Source organism: Somniosus microcephalus, chromosome 22 (assembly GCF_052327205.1).
Source record: "Somniosus microcephalus isolate GS21.2 chromosome 22, FLI_Smic_1.0, whole genome shotgun sequence".
In the NCBI taxonomy this organism is placed as follows: Eukaryota; Metazoa; Chordata; class Chondrichthyes; order Squaliformes; family Somniosidae; genus Somniosus; species Somniosus microcephalus.
In genome coordinates this window covers 42,885,458-42,901,845 of record NC_141008.1, presented here as the reverse complement: position 1 = coordinate 42,901,845, position 16,388 = coordinate 42,885,458, and the positions used below count along the sequence as shown (strand labels likewise).

Sequence of the window (16,388 nt, the reverse complement as noted above, 5' to 3'; positions counted from 1 at the left end):
TTGACTTCTTTCTAATCTTACTGTCAGTTCAGCTGTTAACTTGCAGAATCCTGTCTCTACCTTTAGGTGTTCACATTTTATAATAAATATGGTTATGACTGATGTATCTATTTGATGCCATTCTTACGAAGTTCTTCCATTCAATTTTTAAATCACCTTAACTGTTTATATTACAGACTCCTGTCTCCGTGGTGTTCCAAGTTCAACACAAACACAATGTGATTCTTGGTGCATCTATTGATGTCATATTTACAAAGTCTTCTGTTTGTACCTTTTACAATACGTAAATCAAAAACACTTCAACTGGGGTGTTCTATGCATTCCTTAGCTACTTCGATGGTTATATCACAGACATTGTGTCTGCTTGTTTCATTTGAAGTGATATTTATGAAGGTATATGGTTCTTTTTTTAATTTATGTGATGCTTTCTGAAGTGTTGGTTTATAACACTTAACTTGGGCATTGCTATTGTGTTTCTTCCAATGTTCAGACATAGAGGAACCTCCAACCTGCTGTTTCAACAGGGCTACTGTCTTAGTATTAACAATCAATTCCCATTTCAAAAGCTTGTATGGTGTTTACAGCTTTGTGTCAACAACCCTTCATCTTATCTCAGAAGCCTGTATTCTGTTTACAGCCTGTGTCTTTGAGGCTTTTAGATTTTTAAACCCAGTTTTCATGTTTTAATAAAGTCAAAAATTCCGTTGATAGGATGGTGTATCTTTCTGAAATATGGCTATTCCTTTACAATAGAAGGTAGATGGGTTAGCTGAGAAAAATGATACCAGTCAACAAGGTCTCATGGAGTTTGCTCGATTGCCTTTGTGGATTGGAGAATAATTGTTTTAATTTCTAAATTAGCACCAGGTTTCTTTTCCTCTCCAGGACATTGCATGACTGTTGCGGGGTTTATCGGTGTGTGTAGGTTGCACCATGTTAGGATAGCACAGGCGTGATCGACCAGCTGTCTCTTCCTGTCCTTTTTTGTATGTTCGTAAATTCTCTCTGCCAGTTCTCACGTAATGGTGACACAGCGACGTACCAGTGCTTGCTGAGGTACTGCTATGCTATTTCTCTTTAAGCTTCTGGAGAGTAGAAAACTATAACTTTAGTAATGTATCATCACTCCCATAACTGCAGCAGCAATAAATTTGATTGGTTTTTTATTGCCAGTTTCAGCCACTGATGATATCTGCATTTAAACTGTTACTTTTCAGTATCCGATCTCAGCAATACGTTTGTGCAATAAATATTCTGCAAACAGACGCATACATTGCAAAGGTGCTTACCAGAGTCAGTATTTGTAGGCCTCTAAACTACTTATTGACACTCCTCCAACCATTCTAAACTGAAGAGGCCACGATCAGATCAGCCATAATCTTACTGAATGGCGGAGCAGGCTCGCGGGGCCAAATGACCTACTCCTGCTCCTATGTCTTATGTTCTTATGTTCTAAGAGCTTTGCGTCTCTCCTCTTAACTTTGGAGGCCCTTTACTAGTTGCTGTTCTAGCTTGGGAATTGAATGCAGATTTCTTATGTCTTTTTTTTGTCCTTGAGCCAGGTCTTCTGTTCTTGAGATTTTAGTCAACTGCTCAGAAACCTCTTGGGCCTCTCTTCTGGTGCATCAATTTGGTCTATTAATACCACTTTGCAGACTTCTTCACCATAGCTCTTCCACAACCATATTCATCTCTTTCTATGAAAATCTGGGTTTCTTCCTATTTTTATACACTGCTTCTATTTCTGCCTGATCGGCAGCTTTTATTACTGAGCTGTGAATTATAAAGGGCCATGGGCCTCATTTCTGGCTTGTTTGAGTACTTAACTGCTCATCACTCTCACCTGTTGACTGTTTTACCACCCGTGTAGGTTAAGATGCACTAAAATATTTAGAGTTAACAACTCAGAAGTCAATGTGTTTGCTGCCAGAGCTCTGTTTGAAGTGATTTATTTCTGAATATCTATCCCTATATGTTTAACTGAGCATTAGTGAATAGAAGGGGTTACCATGTCTATGATTGTATTCAGCTTTACCTCATATCAGAATAAAAATAAAAACTGGCTTTATGTGGTGATGTAGAGATCGAAGTTTGTACTATATAATTACAAGTTGTTGTGTCTTGGCCAACAGTTATCTCTCAACCAACACCTAAAACAGATGATCTGGTCATTTATTTCATTGCTGTTTGTGGGAGCTTGCTGCCACGCTTCCTGCGTGACAACATTGACTATGCTTCAAAAATATTTCATTGGCTCTAAAGCACTTTGGAAGTTCAGGACTTGCTGTTAGAATGCAAATCTAACCAGGTGTGACTTGATTTCTGTTTCTTATCGTTCCCCCCGCCCCTCCCCCCACTCCAAAAAAGCACCTACTAGAAACTCTACATCTTCAAGGTCAGTCTTTAAAAACAACACTGTTATGGTATAAATTAGAATTTCTTTTTAATATGGGTGAACACTTCTATAGAGCCAAGGTGAACCATATCCAGCCCATTAATCTGATTAGTTACGTGCTGTTACTCAGTTTCATGTGGTTTTATGAGACACATGTTGCACATATGGTATCACATTTTAGAAACTCTGGTGTAGAAAGTTCTCATCAGAGCAGATATGACGGAGATGGTGAAGCTAGAAGAAAGGATAGGGTCTTTACAGGAAGTAGGGTGGGATGAACAGTAATCAGGGTAGCTGTGAGAGTCATTTGACTTGTAATAGCTGTGTATGGAGAGCAGAGGAGGCAAACTGCGAGCAAGAACAATAAATTAGTGGAATGAGCAGATAGATACAGTGCAATGCAGAGAAATGTGAAGTAGCACATTTTGGGCAAAACGAACAGTGGAAAGGAAGTGCCCATTAAATGATAAGATCGTAACAGCATGGTAAAAGGGTGCAGATACACAGGAGGAGAAATTCGGCTGCTTTGCGCCTCCCGTTAGTGCCGGGGGGGAGCGGTAAAGGGGTTAGCGACCAGGCGCGGCGAATTCAGCGATGCCTGCAAACTTCCCTGCCGGTTTAGCGCTGGCGCTAACACTTACCGCCTCACCCTCTAGCGCCTCGTGACGTCATAAAGTGCGCAGCGCCCCGTTACCGCCTCAGATGTGAAATTGCCTCCCGCCCCCTGCTGTATTGCCGGGCAACGGCAGGAAGAGGAGGCGATGTCACCTCGGCTGGCCGCTTGGGGAGCGCTAATTAAAGGCAGTGGTTTTCAGGTAGGCCAAACTTTATTCTTTACACCAGTCTGGTGCCTGCTGGAAGCTTTTGATGCTTTGTTGCTGCGAGGTATCCAAGCCCTCCACTCTCAGAGTGTTTGGGGCTGTAATGGCAGTCGTGCAGGTCGCCTGGAAACACAGAACTGAGCAGAAGTATGTTGTGCACCATCAATGGCCCTTCCCTTTAAGCGAGGGGAGCAGCCTCTGATGCCGGTATCTTTGCACTCCACATTGTTCAGCGCTCTGCCACTACCGGCCCACTCTCGCACTTCAGCACCCTAAGAGAAGTGGTTAGCGCTTGATTTAGTGCTCCACTTCCCTCTTGGAGCGCTTACGCTCAGTTTCCCGGGACCAGAAGGTGATTATCGCCTGCCGATACTTTTCCGAGATTTCAAAAGTTATCGCCCCAAACGGGCGCATAGACTTTAAAGCAGGTAGAAAGGGCCTTAAAAACAAAATGGCATTTTGGGTTTTAGACACGAGTATTGAATATAAAAGCAAGAAACTGATCTTGAATTTGTACAAGACATTGGTTAGGGCACAGTTGGAGTATTGGGTGCAATTCTGGGCACCCCTTATAGGAAGAATATTAGAGCCATGAAATGGTACAGTGAGGATAAACTAGAATGATACTGGGTTGAGAGTTTATGATTATGAAGCAATATCAAAAAAATAAAGGTGTTTTTCACTGGAATAGAGAAGGTTCTCAGATGATCCAATCCTTCCAACAGAGGTTTTCAAAATGATGAAAAGTTTTGAGGGTGGTCATTGTAGAAGAATAGCTTGCATTTATATAGTCATTTCACATTCTCAGGACACCTCAATGTGCTTTCTAATCAATAGATCACTTAATTTTAAACAGATTATCTGGTCATTATCACATTGCTGTTTGTGGGAGCTTGCTGTGCGCAAATTGACTGCCGCGTTTCCTAATTACAACATTGACGACACTTCAAAAGTACTTCATTGGCGGTAAAGCGCTTTGGGACATCCTAAGGTGCTGACAGGCACTATATAAATGCAAGACTTTCTTTCTTTTGAAGTGTAGCCACTGTTTTATAGGTAACCATCTCAGCCACTTTGCACGTAGCAAGGTCCCACAGATAGCAAAATATATGATCACTTAAACCTGATTTGATGGTGATGTTTAAGGGATTAATGTTGGCCAGGATACCAGCAGGGATCCCCTGTCCTCCTTTGAGTAGTGTCATAAGATATTTTATGTTCATCTGAACAAGCACACAATGCAGCACTCCCTCAGTACTGTATGGGTGTATCAGCCGAGATTATGTGCTCAAGTCTTGGAGTAGGGTGAAACCCATGACTTTTGGCTCATGGGCAAGTATGCTGCCAACTGAGCCAAACTGACACCAGTAAAAAAAATAATTTCCACCAGTTGACAAATCAGTAATGGGGCATAAACACGGAATTATCACTAGAAGAATTTCTTTCACAAGTAATACCTGGAATGCTTTTTATCACAAATAGCTTTTGAGGCAAAGATGATATATCAATTAGAATGGAATTGAATAAGTATTTGAAAAAGAAGAATTTTCTAACCATGTGGGAAAATAGCAGGGAAATGCGATTAGAACAGATAGTTCCAGTTGAAAGGTTAGAACAGTAATAGACATGCATAGCCGTATGGTGCCCATCATACCCCCACCATCAAAAATCTCACCCTGAACCCATCTGTCTCTCCAGCTACTGCCCATCTCTGACCGCAGCCACATCGCCTTTTCTTCTCTACGTTTCTTGGAAGTGTTGACTTCCAATTCTGTGCCCACCTCTCCCAAAACTCCCTTTTCACAACCCCTCTCGTCCAGCTTCCATTTTCTCACAGCACCAAAACAGCCTGGCCAAAGTGACAAATCAAATCATTTGTAACTGTGGTGGATTATCCTTCTTCATCCGCCTCAACTTTTCTGGAGCATTCCAGACTATTTGACAGTTGACCACACTATCGCCTCCCAGTACTTCTCTACATTATTTACCTACATTACAACAGTGACTGCACTTCAAAAAGTACTCAATTAGCTGTAAAGCACTTCAGGACGTCCTCAGGTTGTGAAAAGCGCCATATAAATTCAAGTCTTTCTTTTCTTTCTCCTCCCTCGTTCAGCTCCATGGGACTACTCTTTGCATGGCTCCATTCCTACTTTTCCAAATGCAGCCAATGCATCTTGAGCAATGCCTTCCCTTCCTTCCTTTGCACTGTCAACTCTGGGGTCTCCATGGTATCTATTTTTGGCCCTTCCTCTTATTAATATGCTTCCCCTTAGCAGCATAATCTGCAGGCACGGGGTCAACTTGCACGTGTATATTGATGATGCCCAGCACCATCTTTCCACCACTTCTGTCAACCCTTTGACTGGCCCCAGGCTGTAAAACACCTTGTCTGAAATTAAGTCTTTGATGAGTCAAAACTTACTCAACAAGGAAGAGACCAAAGCCTCTGTCTTTGAACCCTACTACAAACTGTACTCACTTGCCACTGATTTCATCCCCCTTCCTGGCCATAGAAACATGGAAGATAGGAGCAGGAGTAGGCCATTCGGCCACTCGAGCCTGCTCCGCCATTCAATGCGATCATGGCTGATCATCCAAGTTCAGTACCCGGTCCCTGCTTTCTCCCCATACCCCTTGATCCCTTTAGCCTTAAGAAATATATCTAACTCCTTCTTGAATATATTTAATGAATTAGCCTCTGCTGCCTTCTGTGGTAGAGAATTCCACAGGTTCACCACCCTCTGGGTGAAGAAATTCCTCCTCATTTCTGTCCTAAAAGGCCTACCCCTTATCCTTAGACTGTGACCCCTGGTTCTGGATTCCCCAACCATCGAGAACATCCTCCCTGCATCTAGTCTGTCCAGTCCTGCCAGAATTTTATAAGTTTCAATGAGATCCCCTCTCATTCTTCTAAACTCCAGTGAGTACAAGCCCAATCGACCCAATCTCTCCTCATACGTCATTCCTGCCATCCCAGGTATCAGCCTGGTGAATCTTCGCTGAACTCCTTCCATGGCAAGAATATCCTTCCTCAGATAAGGCAACCAAAACTGCACACAATACTCAAGATGTGGTCTCACCAAGGCCCTTTACAACTGCAGCAAGACATCCTTGCTCCTGTACTCAAACCCTCTCGCTATGAAGGCCAACATACCATTTGCCTTCTTAAGCGCCTGCTGCACCTGCATGCTTACCTTCAGCGACTGGTGCACAAGGACACCCAGGTCTCGTTGCACTTCCCCTTCTCCCAATCTATTGCCATTCAGATAATAATCTGCCTTCCTGTTTTTGACACCAAAGTGGATAACCTCACATTTATCCACGTTATATTGCATCTGCCATGCTTCTGCCCAATCACCCAACCTGTCCAAATCATCCTGTAGTTTCTCGGCATCCTCCTCACAGCACACACGCCCACCCAGCTTTGTGTCGTCTGCAAATTTGGAGATATTACATCTAGTTCCCTTGTCTAGATCATTAATATATATTGTGAATAGCTGGGGTCCAAGGACTGGTCCCTGCGGTACCCCACGAGTCACTGCCTGCCACTCGGAAAAAGACCCGTTTATTCCAACTCTTTGCTTTCTATCTGCCAACCAGTTCTCTATCCAAGTCAATACCTTGCCCCCAATCCCATGAGCCTTCTGAAAGTCCAAATACACCACATCCACTGGTTCTCCCTTATCTATTTTACTAGTTACATCCTCAAAAAATTCCAGTAGATCAGTCAAGCACGATTTACCTTTTGTAAATCCATGTTGACTTTGTCCGATCCTGTCACTGTTTTCCAAGTGCTCTGCTATTACATCTTTTATAATGGACTCTAGCATTTTCCCCACTGCCGATGTCAGGCTTACCGGTCTGTAATTCCCCATTTCCTCTCTACCACCTTTTTTGAATAGTGGGGTAACATTTGCTACCCTTCAATCCATGGGTACTGTTCCAGATTCCATCGAATGTTGGAAGATGATCAGCAATGCATCTACTATTTCTAGGGCCACTTCCTTAAGTACCCTAGGATGTAGATTATCAGGCCCTGGGGATTTATCGGCCTTCAATCCCATCAATTTCCCTAACACCATTTCCCTAAAAATACTGATTTCTTTCAGTTCCTCCCTTTCATCAGACCCTATGTTCCCCGACATTTCTGGGAGGTTATTTGTGTCCTCCTTTGTGAAGACAGAACCAAAATATGTATTTAATTGGTCTGCCATTTCTTTGTTTCCGATTATAAATTCCCCTGATTCTGACTGCAAGGGACCTACGCTTGACTTCACCAATCTTTTTCTCTTCATATATCTATAAAAGCTTTTACAGTCAGTTTTTATGTTCCCGGCACGCTTACTCTCATATTCTATTTTCCCTTTCTTAATTAATCCCTTTGTCCTCCTTTGTTGAATCCTAAACTGCTCCCAATCCTCTGGATTACTGCTTTTTCTGGCCAATTTATATGTCCTCTCCTTGGATCTTATGCTATCCCTAATTTCCCTCGTTAGCCACGGTTGAGTCACTTTTTTTTGACTCAAACGGACACATATTCACAATCTCAGCATCCTATTCAATCCTAATCTGAGTTTTAAACCCCACATCCTACCTATCACCAAGACTACTAACATCTACATGTGCAACATTTCCCACTTCTGTCCATATCACAGCCCCTCACTGTTGAAACCCTTATCTGATTTTGTCACCTACAGCCTCAACTACTCTAGTGCTCTTGCTGACCTTCCATTCATCATCTCAATTTGTTCAAAACCCTGCAGCATGTATCTGTCTCACTCACCCATCACCCCCATCTTGACTGACCTACATTGGATCTCCAACACCCAGAAATCCTTAACCTCATCGACAATTTGTTCAGGCCTTTGCCCCACACTACCTCCCCTCTAAAAGGTTCCATCACTCTAACTCTGACCTTCTGTAGATCCTTTTGCCTACCATTACTGGCAGGGCCTTCAGCCTCTTTCTGGAACTCCCGCCCTAAATTTCTCTGCCTCCTTTCCTTTAAAAACTTCCACAGACCATCTTTGACCAAGCTTTCAATCACCTCTCTTTCGGGCTCAGCCTTGGGACATTTCTTTACGTTGTAATAAGTATCAGTTGTTGTTCTGAACTCTAATTTCTATCATTTTAGATTGAGAAAGAGAAGTCCAGGAAAGGAAGAGTCAGAGATGTTCCACAAAAAGGTAAGCGATGGAAATTTTAAACTTAATGAAATTCTTCAGATTAAAATAAAAGCAGAAAACAACGTCAACACGCTCATCAGTGTGCTGGAGGAAGCCTGGGAGGAAGCCTGATTAGGATTGAAACAAAAAGCTCTCCGACAAAAAGATAGGCACAGCTGAGAGTGCATGTTCTCACAATGATACTGGTTATCTGAAGGAAGTGAGTGGAGTAAAGGGATAATATTCAGGGTGTGAATAAGTTCAGCTAAGTGAAGGAAGGGGTGGCAGATGTGCAAATGGTTGAGGCAGAAGCAGAGGGACTGCAGATGACACTGTGGAATGAAGCTCTACAGGGAGTGAACGACCACAGTAAAATAAAATAATGGTTATGGCTAAAGAACCTAAATCATCAAAGATGGAGAACATTAAAATGCATGGATGTAGGTGGGTAGAGACTGGATAAGGATTATGATAAATGGAGAATAGCTTATTGGGACAGGAGCAAGCTGAATCAATGGATCTGATGGCACAATTCTGCTTGGGGATCTTCAGGGAAGGGGTACAAGCTGGCTATATGGAGTTAAAAATTTAGATTGAAGGCATTGGTGGGGGTGGGGGTGAGTTCTTCAGAATAGATGAGATCAGTGATAGTCTGGGAAATTATAGTTTGATGTTCAGTAGAGGGGTCATGGCCCAGGGGGGGATAGGAAGAGGAGGGGCCATATTTTTGACATCTGTCCTCAGCCAGTAGAGCTTTTTCCACCATGCAGCATAGGCCCCTCATCAGATTTGATGATGTCGCGCTGGAATGAAGAGCTACAAGTTCAGAGAGAGCTAGGTTAAAATGAGTAAGGGATATAGCAAAGATCAGATGTCTGATATTGCGGTGGCAGTTCTCAATGAAACGATCAGGAGAAGGCAAAGGTCAGAGGGAAGGGTCCAAGAAGATTAAAAAGCTCAGACAGGACAAGAAATCAGATTCACGGTGTGGAGCCTCATTCATGGGGGACATGAAGCTATGGCCCTTCCTGAGGACTGATCGTCAGAGTCAGAAAGGGGAAGATAGAAGGGGCTGGTGAAAACATGCATCTAAGTAGGACAGATGTTGAGGGAAGTTGAGTTCACAATCTCAGAAATACCGCAGGAGCCATTTAGAAAAATTCTTACCTTCAAGGAGGGAGGAGCATCAGAGCTATGTCATCCAGCACCACTTTCACTTTTTTACCTCTATCATTCTGAAAGCAGTGAAGTCCTGGAGAAAGAGGTCAACTGCACACCCTCTTGATCCAAGAATGGAATATAGCGTGGGGAACTGAAGAATAAGGAAGTAACTTGCAAAATTGGGGATATGACGAATTGTCACAAAGTTGTGGCTCATTGGTTTATACCATGATACCTGACATGGTGAGTTACCTACTTCTGCCAGGACATTCTGCTGTGTTAAAAAGTTTCTGGTCAAGTTTGATCCACAGACCCAGTGTGACTGAGACTAAGCCTGAAACTAGGATTAAACAGGAATAACACACAATGGAGGCTTGTCTTTCTTTGTAGCATGGTTCATGTTTCTCATCCTCATGTTTAAAACCCTTCATGGGCTCGCCCCTCCCTATTTCTGTAATCTACAACCCTCAAACTCACTGTTCTTCTGACTTTGGGCTCTTGTGCATCTCCCCTCCCTTCACCCCACCACTGGCAGCTGTGCCTTTATTTATTTAGGCCCCATACTCCAGATTTCCTTCCCTAAACCTTTCTGCCTTTCCATCCCCCCCCCCCATCTCATTTAAGACCACCTATAAAACCCATCTCTTTGACCAAGCTTTTGGCCACCCTCCATAATATCTCCTCCTTTGACTTGACATCCATTTTCTCTGTCAAGCACCTTAGAACATTTCTCTACATTAACAACATTTTTAAATTTCTGGTTCATTTCAGAAATTGGCGAGCATTCCAGCTGTATAGCGAGGGTCTTTATTCACACTATGGAAGTTTACAGCCCAGGAGATCATTTGACTCTGCCTGTCTGTGCCGGCTTTTTGCTGGAGAAATCCAGAACTAATCCCAATGCCCTGCGCCATCCCATAGATCTGTATCTTCCACTGCTTCAAATATTTACTTATTCTTCTCCTAGAAGATGCAGGCCTGTGCCTCAAACATACATACACAAAAGTTATTTTGGAGTAGGAAACTTAAATTATGTTCTTTATAATTAGTTAAAAAAAAAGTAAGTCAATTGATGAAACTATGTTTGGAACTTGTCACTTAGAATCTTAATTGTGATTAGTTTGTTATAAAGCACAATTTGTATATGTCTCAAATGTTAAGTGCTGTTTGAGGGATAATTAAGTATTGTAGAAATGAAAAACCTAAATGTTTCCCTTGATTATGCATGTGTTCGCAACCTTGGCGTCCTATTTGTCCCTGAGCTGAGCTTCCGACCCCATATCCTCTATCACAAAGACCGCCTACTTCCACCTCCATAACATCACCCATCTCCGCACCTGCCTCAGCCCAGTGGAATTATTTTGGCCTGACTACAGGATGTGTTTCTAAAAAAAGCACAAAGCTGTTTATTTTGTTACTCAAATTTTATGAAGAGATGGAATTGATTTCAGACATTTTTGCGCAGGGAAGGTGGGGGCTGATACCTTAAATTGCTAGGGGGATAGAATATAAAAATAGGGAGGTATTGCTTCAGTTGTACAAGGTATTGGTGAGACCGCACCTGGAATACTGCGTACAGTTTTGGTGTCCATACTTAAGAAAGGACATACTTGCTCTCGAGTCAGTACAAAGAAGGTTCACTTGGTTAATCCAGGGGATGAGGGGATGGACATATGAGGAGAGGTTGAGTAGATTGGGACTCTACTCATTGGAGTTCAGAAGAATGAGAGGCGATCTTATTGAAACATATAAGATTGTGAAGGGGTTGGATCGGGTGGATGCGGGGAAGATGTTCCCGATGATGGGTGAAACTAGAACTAGGGGGCATAGTCTTAGAATAAGGGGCTGCTCTTTCAAAACTGAGATGAGGAGGAACTACTTCACTCAGAGGGTGGTAGGTCCATGGAATATGCTGCCCCAAAAAGCTGTAGAAGCTACATCATTACATAAATTTAAAAGAGAAATAGACAGTTTCCTAGAAGTAAAGGGAATTAAAGGTTACGGGGAGCGGGCAGGAATTTGGACATGAGTCTAGGTTCGGATCGGTCATGGCCCTGTGGGTAGCGGAGCGGGCCCAGGGGCCGTGTAGCCTGATCCTGCTCCTATTTCGTGTGTCTAATTCTGTTAGATTCAGGAGATGGTTCTGTGATAGTGGATTGGCGGTTAGGATCAGATCAGCCATGATCTTATTGAATGGCGGAGCAGGCTCGAGGGGTCGATTGGCCTACTCCTGCTCCTATTTCTTATGTTCTTATGTTAAATGTTGTTTTGTTTTAAACTGCATTAGATTGCACAACTGTATGTATAAAATCTAAGTGAATGTGTATGGCTGAGTGGTTTGACATTTTTGCATAGAGACTACAGCAAAGGCCATTCGGCTCAAGTGGTCTATGCTGGTGTTTATACTCCACAAGAGCCTCCTCCCACTCTAATTGCCTCTTCCCAGCCTGTCCCCATATCCCTCTATTTCCTTCTCCCTCAAGTATGTATTAAGCCTGCTCTTATATACAACTATGTTATCCACTTCAACCACCCCATGTGGAACCCCATTTAGTTTCTTACCTTCCAAGGAATAAGTGGCCTCCTTATTCCTCCTACCCAAATGAAGCACCTTTGCTATTCATTTGCTATTTATCTGCCCATTCTGCAAGCTTGTTTGTCTTCCTGTATTTTGGTGCAGTCCTCCACATTATTAGCTATATCCCCAATTTGGTATCATCTGCAAATTGCCACACCATACTACCAATTTCTGAGTCCAAATCATTTATGTATATGGTGAACAACAGTGGTCCCAGCATGGATTCTTGTGGGATACCACTTCTCACTTGCTGCCAATCTGAGAAACTTCCCTTAACCCCTACCTCTGTTTTCTGTTTTGATGCCATCTTTCAATCCATTCTCCTACCTGGACCCTGACTTCACAAGCCCCTAGCCTTTGTCCCGAGTCTCTTATGTGGCACCTTATCGAAGGCCTTATGAAAGTCCATGTATATCACATCCACTGCATTGCCATTGTCTGCACTTTCTGCTATTTCTTCAAAGAATTCAATAAGGTTTGATAAACATGACCTTTCTTTTAGAAATCCATGCTATTTTTATTATATTCTCCATCTCTAAATGTTTTATTTGATCTTTCAGTAAAGATTCCAGTATCTTTCCTACCACTTGCATTAAGCTAATTGGTCAATAGTTCTCTAGGTTAGTTCTATCTCTGTTTTTGAAGATAAGAATTGCATTTGCTGTTTGCCAATCCCCTGGCACTATTCCTGTTTCTCTTGAATGTTTATGTATGAATACAAATGCCTTTGCTATCTCCTCCCCAGTTTCTCTGAGTATCCTCTGATGCAATCTATTTGGACCTGGGGTTTTGTCCTCAAGTTTGGCTGGTTTGTCTAGTATCTTCTTTCTTTCTATCTTAACTGTTGTAATATTTCTCCTTGAGTTCTTCTACTGTTGTAATGTCTTCCTTGGTAACCTCTTCAGTGAAAACTGAGACAAAGTATCTATTCAGTATTCCTGCCATTTCAGTATCATGTCCTGTGAATTTACCTTCCTCATAAAATATAAGTGGATTAACAGTTAGTGTGTATGCATGGTCAATGTGATCTCCTGGACTGCTTTCAATCGCCTGAGGGGGTCGGAGAGAAATTGTCCAGATTTTTTCCCTTATTGGCCCTGAGTTTTTCTGGGGGGGGGTTTGCCTCTCAGGAGATTACATACCTATGAGGGGTCTAGTCATGATGCTCCAGGCATCACGAGTGGGGTAGGCTTGATGGGCCAACTGGTCTCTTCCTGTCTGTCATTTTGTATGTTCGTATACCTTAGTGGCACAATCCTATCTTAATTCTCCTTGAGTTACTAATGCACCTATATAATACTTTATATTTCTTTTTATATTCTTTGCTATTTTCATTTCATATTTCCTAATTGTCTTTTTAACCCCTCTCCTTGTCATCATCCATTTAGCCATCCTCTATTTTATTGTTTATCTAGTTTGTGTATGCCTTTTCCTTCAGATTCAGTTTTAACCTCATCTCTTTATTTATCCATGGCAAGTCATTCTTGGCTAGTGTGTTCTTATTTTTAGAGGTATATATTTCTCCTGAACTCTATTGATGTCCCCTTTAAAAAATGCCCACTGTTGTTCTACTTCATTGTCTGTTAATATTTTTCTCCAGTTTACCGTCCTTAACTCCATCCTCATTCTCTCATAGTTGGCTTTTTCCCCAAACTATTGCTTTGGTCTATGTACTATGTATATCTATCAATCATTATCTTAAACCTCATTATATTGTGAACACTACTCTCTAGATGTATTGTTTCTGTTCAAGTTTTTAAAAAATACTTCAGTTCTTTTTCTGTTTAATGTTTTAAGTTGTGTCTCTTTCTTTTCCCTGCCCCCTTAGCAAAAAAAACACGTTCTGGATAATTATTCCTTCACCGTTACAAGGATAACAGGTTTCTCGCAATGTCACTCCTGCGAATCTGGATTGCTTTTTTTCCATTTGCAGTTTTTAGGAGAACTGTCAGATATTTTTCTAGCTTGATGTGAGTTATCTGAAGTAGGTAAACAGCTACTTAAAGAAGCATGAGGATGGAGGAAGTGGTGTATACATACATTCACTCTAATAAATAATTGTCAGAACCAGTGAGACCCATTCTTGTGGATTTCCTTTTCTGCTAAAATAACCAACCTGGGTCTGTTGCTAATCCAGGGGTTAAAAATTGCCATTTCTCTTCATGTGTTATATTTTCCTATTCCACTTAATCAACTTCAGAACTCTTCTCATAGCACAAAGTCTTATGTTATGAAGTCTTCCACATCTGGACTGTAATTTTTGGTTTTAGCTCATATTACAATATCAAATTTCACCAGCCAAAAACTGAATCTGTCTCAACTCACTACAAAGTGGCTGCTAGTTAATGTAAGAGTGGTCAGGAACAAATGAATAATGTTGGGTTTCTTTTTTTTGAGGAATTTACAACTTGCAGTTTATCATTTTGCGGAGGAACTGCAAAACGACATTTTCTATTGTTGTGTTGTGTTTTGCTGCAGAGGAGACCATAACCTGAGGATGGACAGGATGCTTTCCTTTCTGATTCTCAGAAAAGCAGACAGATGCCTCCGAAGGTGTGTCCAGATCAGCTTTTTCTACAGATCTTGTACTTAGCCAGCGTCATGGTTACATTAATGTGGAATCAAGCACTTATTATTTTTGTATTCCTGCTGTGGGCCAAACATGTTCTTTTAATGTTTAAATACAAATAAACTGTATGTGAGGAGTGCATGTAAACATTGTTGACGGCAGCAATGTTAGAATATTGCTGTAGTAATGACAAAAGTATCAACAAATGAAGAGTAAATATGTGTTATTGTGCCCTTGAGTTTTATTCATGACAAAAAGATCACCATGGATAAATGATTTTTTGCGGTTACATTTTTATGACTGAGGAGTTGTAACTAACCTCCTGGACAGAGTTTGAATAAAACATGACCCCTGTTTTCCTAAATGCTTTGTAACCATAATTGTGTTCATGGAATGTGATCAAATTATAGTATTTTTGCCTATTTCCATGTAAAATACATAATTTGTATTGGAGCATGAACAAATGCACACTGTTCATGTATGTAATTCTTGATTTATTTGTATAATTGCATATACATCTTTGTTTTGGGAATTTTGGAGTAAAATTTTCATTAAAATGAATTTGAATATGATGTGGAGTTGTGTGTGTCCCAATCAGATGAGGAAGAAATCTGAAAAGTTGCCAAGTTAGTGTGTTCACATTGATTAATTTTACAATATTGCCTTACAATGCATGCCAACAGCACGTCAATGTAAACTTGGTGCAGCAACACCAAGAAATTGTGCACAGCTTTCGGCAAATGTTCATCTACTTTCCAAATATAGGGCACTCTATTACTACCATGCAAATTTCTTGCCCATAAATCTTGCAAGTTATGAACATGGAACATGCAGTCCAACAGGCTACCTGCATGGAGTATGTTCATGGACTGGTAGGCTGGGCACCTGGGTGACGCACATTCTCTTTCTCATTTCAGAATGTCTCTTATTTTTATGTATTTACAGGACACACATAACAGTAGCTGTGTGTGCAGAACAGAAGTCATTCAGTACATTTATGACCTTTGACTGTTTACAAGAAGGCGGCATTCCTGATTCAACAACAACTTGTATTTATATAGCGCCTTTAACGTAGTAAAACGTCCCAAGGTGTTTCACAGGAGTGTTATAAGATGAAAAAATTGACACCGAGCCACATAAGAAATATGGGCAGATGGTCAAAGAGGTAGGTTTTAAGGAGCGTCTTAAAGGAGGAAAGAGAGGTGGAGAGGTTTAGGGAGGGAATTCCAGAGCTTAGGGCCTAGGCAGCTGAAGGCACAATCACTGAAGGTTGAGCAATTATAATCAGGGATGCTCAAGAGGGCAGAATTTGAGGAGTGCAGATATCTTGGGGGGTTGTGGGTCTGAAGGGGCGAGGCCATGGAGGGAGTTGAAAACAAGGATGAGAATTTTTAAATCAAGGCGTTGTTTAACCGGGAGCACAGGGGAAATGGGTGAACAGGACTTGGTGCGAGCTAGGACACGGGTAGCCAAGTTTTGGATCACCTCAAGTTTACGTAGGGTAGAATGTGGGAGGCCAGCCAGGAGTGCATTGGAATAGTCAAGTCTAGAGGTAACAAGGGCATGGATGAGGGTGGAGAGGCATTGGAAAAGGAGGTCAACCGTGTCAGAGGCTGCAGACAGATCGAGAAGGAGGAGGAGGGATAGTTTACCACAGTCACAGTCACAAAGGATGTCATGAGAGCCGTTTCGGTAC

At 41.8% G+C, this 16,388-nt stretch overlaps 1 protein-coding gene across 1 annotated transcript in view; it reads left to right on the top strand.

Annotated features, from left to right (window-relative positions):
- Positions 1-15,255, top strand: part of LOC147102218 (protein-tyrosine sulfotransferase 1-like) — a 54,867-nt gene extending 39,612 nt beyond the window's left edge. The window contains exons 5-6 of the mRNA XM_085964527.1: positions 8,354-8,405; positions 14,602-15,255. Of these exons, the coding sequence (XP_085820653.1) occupies positions 8,354-8,405; positions 14,602-14,618 (69 nt within the window). The 3' untranslated portion in view covers positions 14,619-15,255. The remainder of the gene's footprint in view (positions 1-8,353; positions 8,406-14,601) is intronic.
- Positions 15,256-16,388: the final 1,133 nt, after the last annotated feature.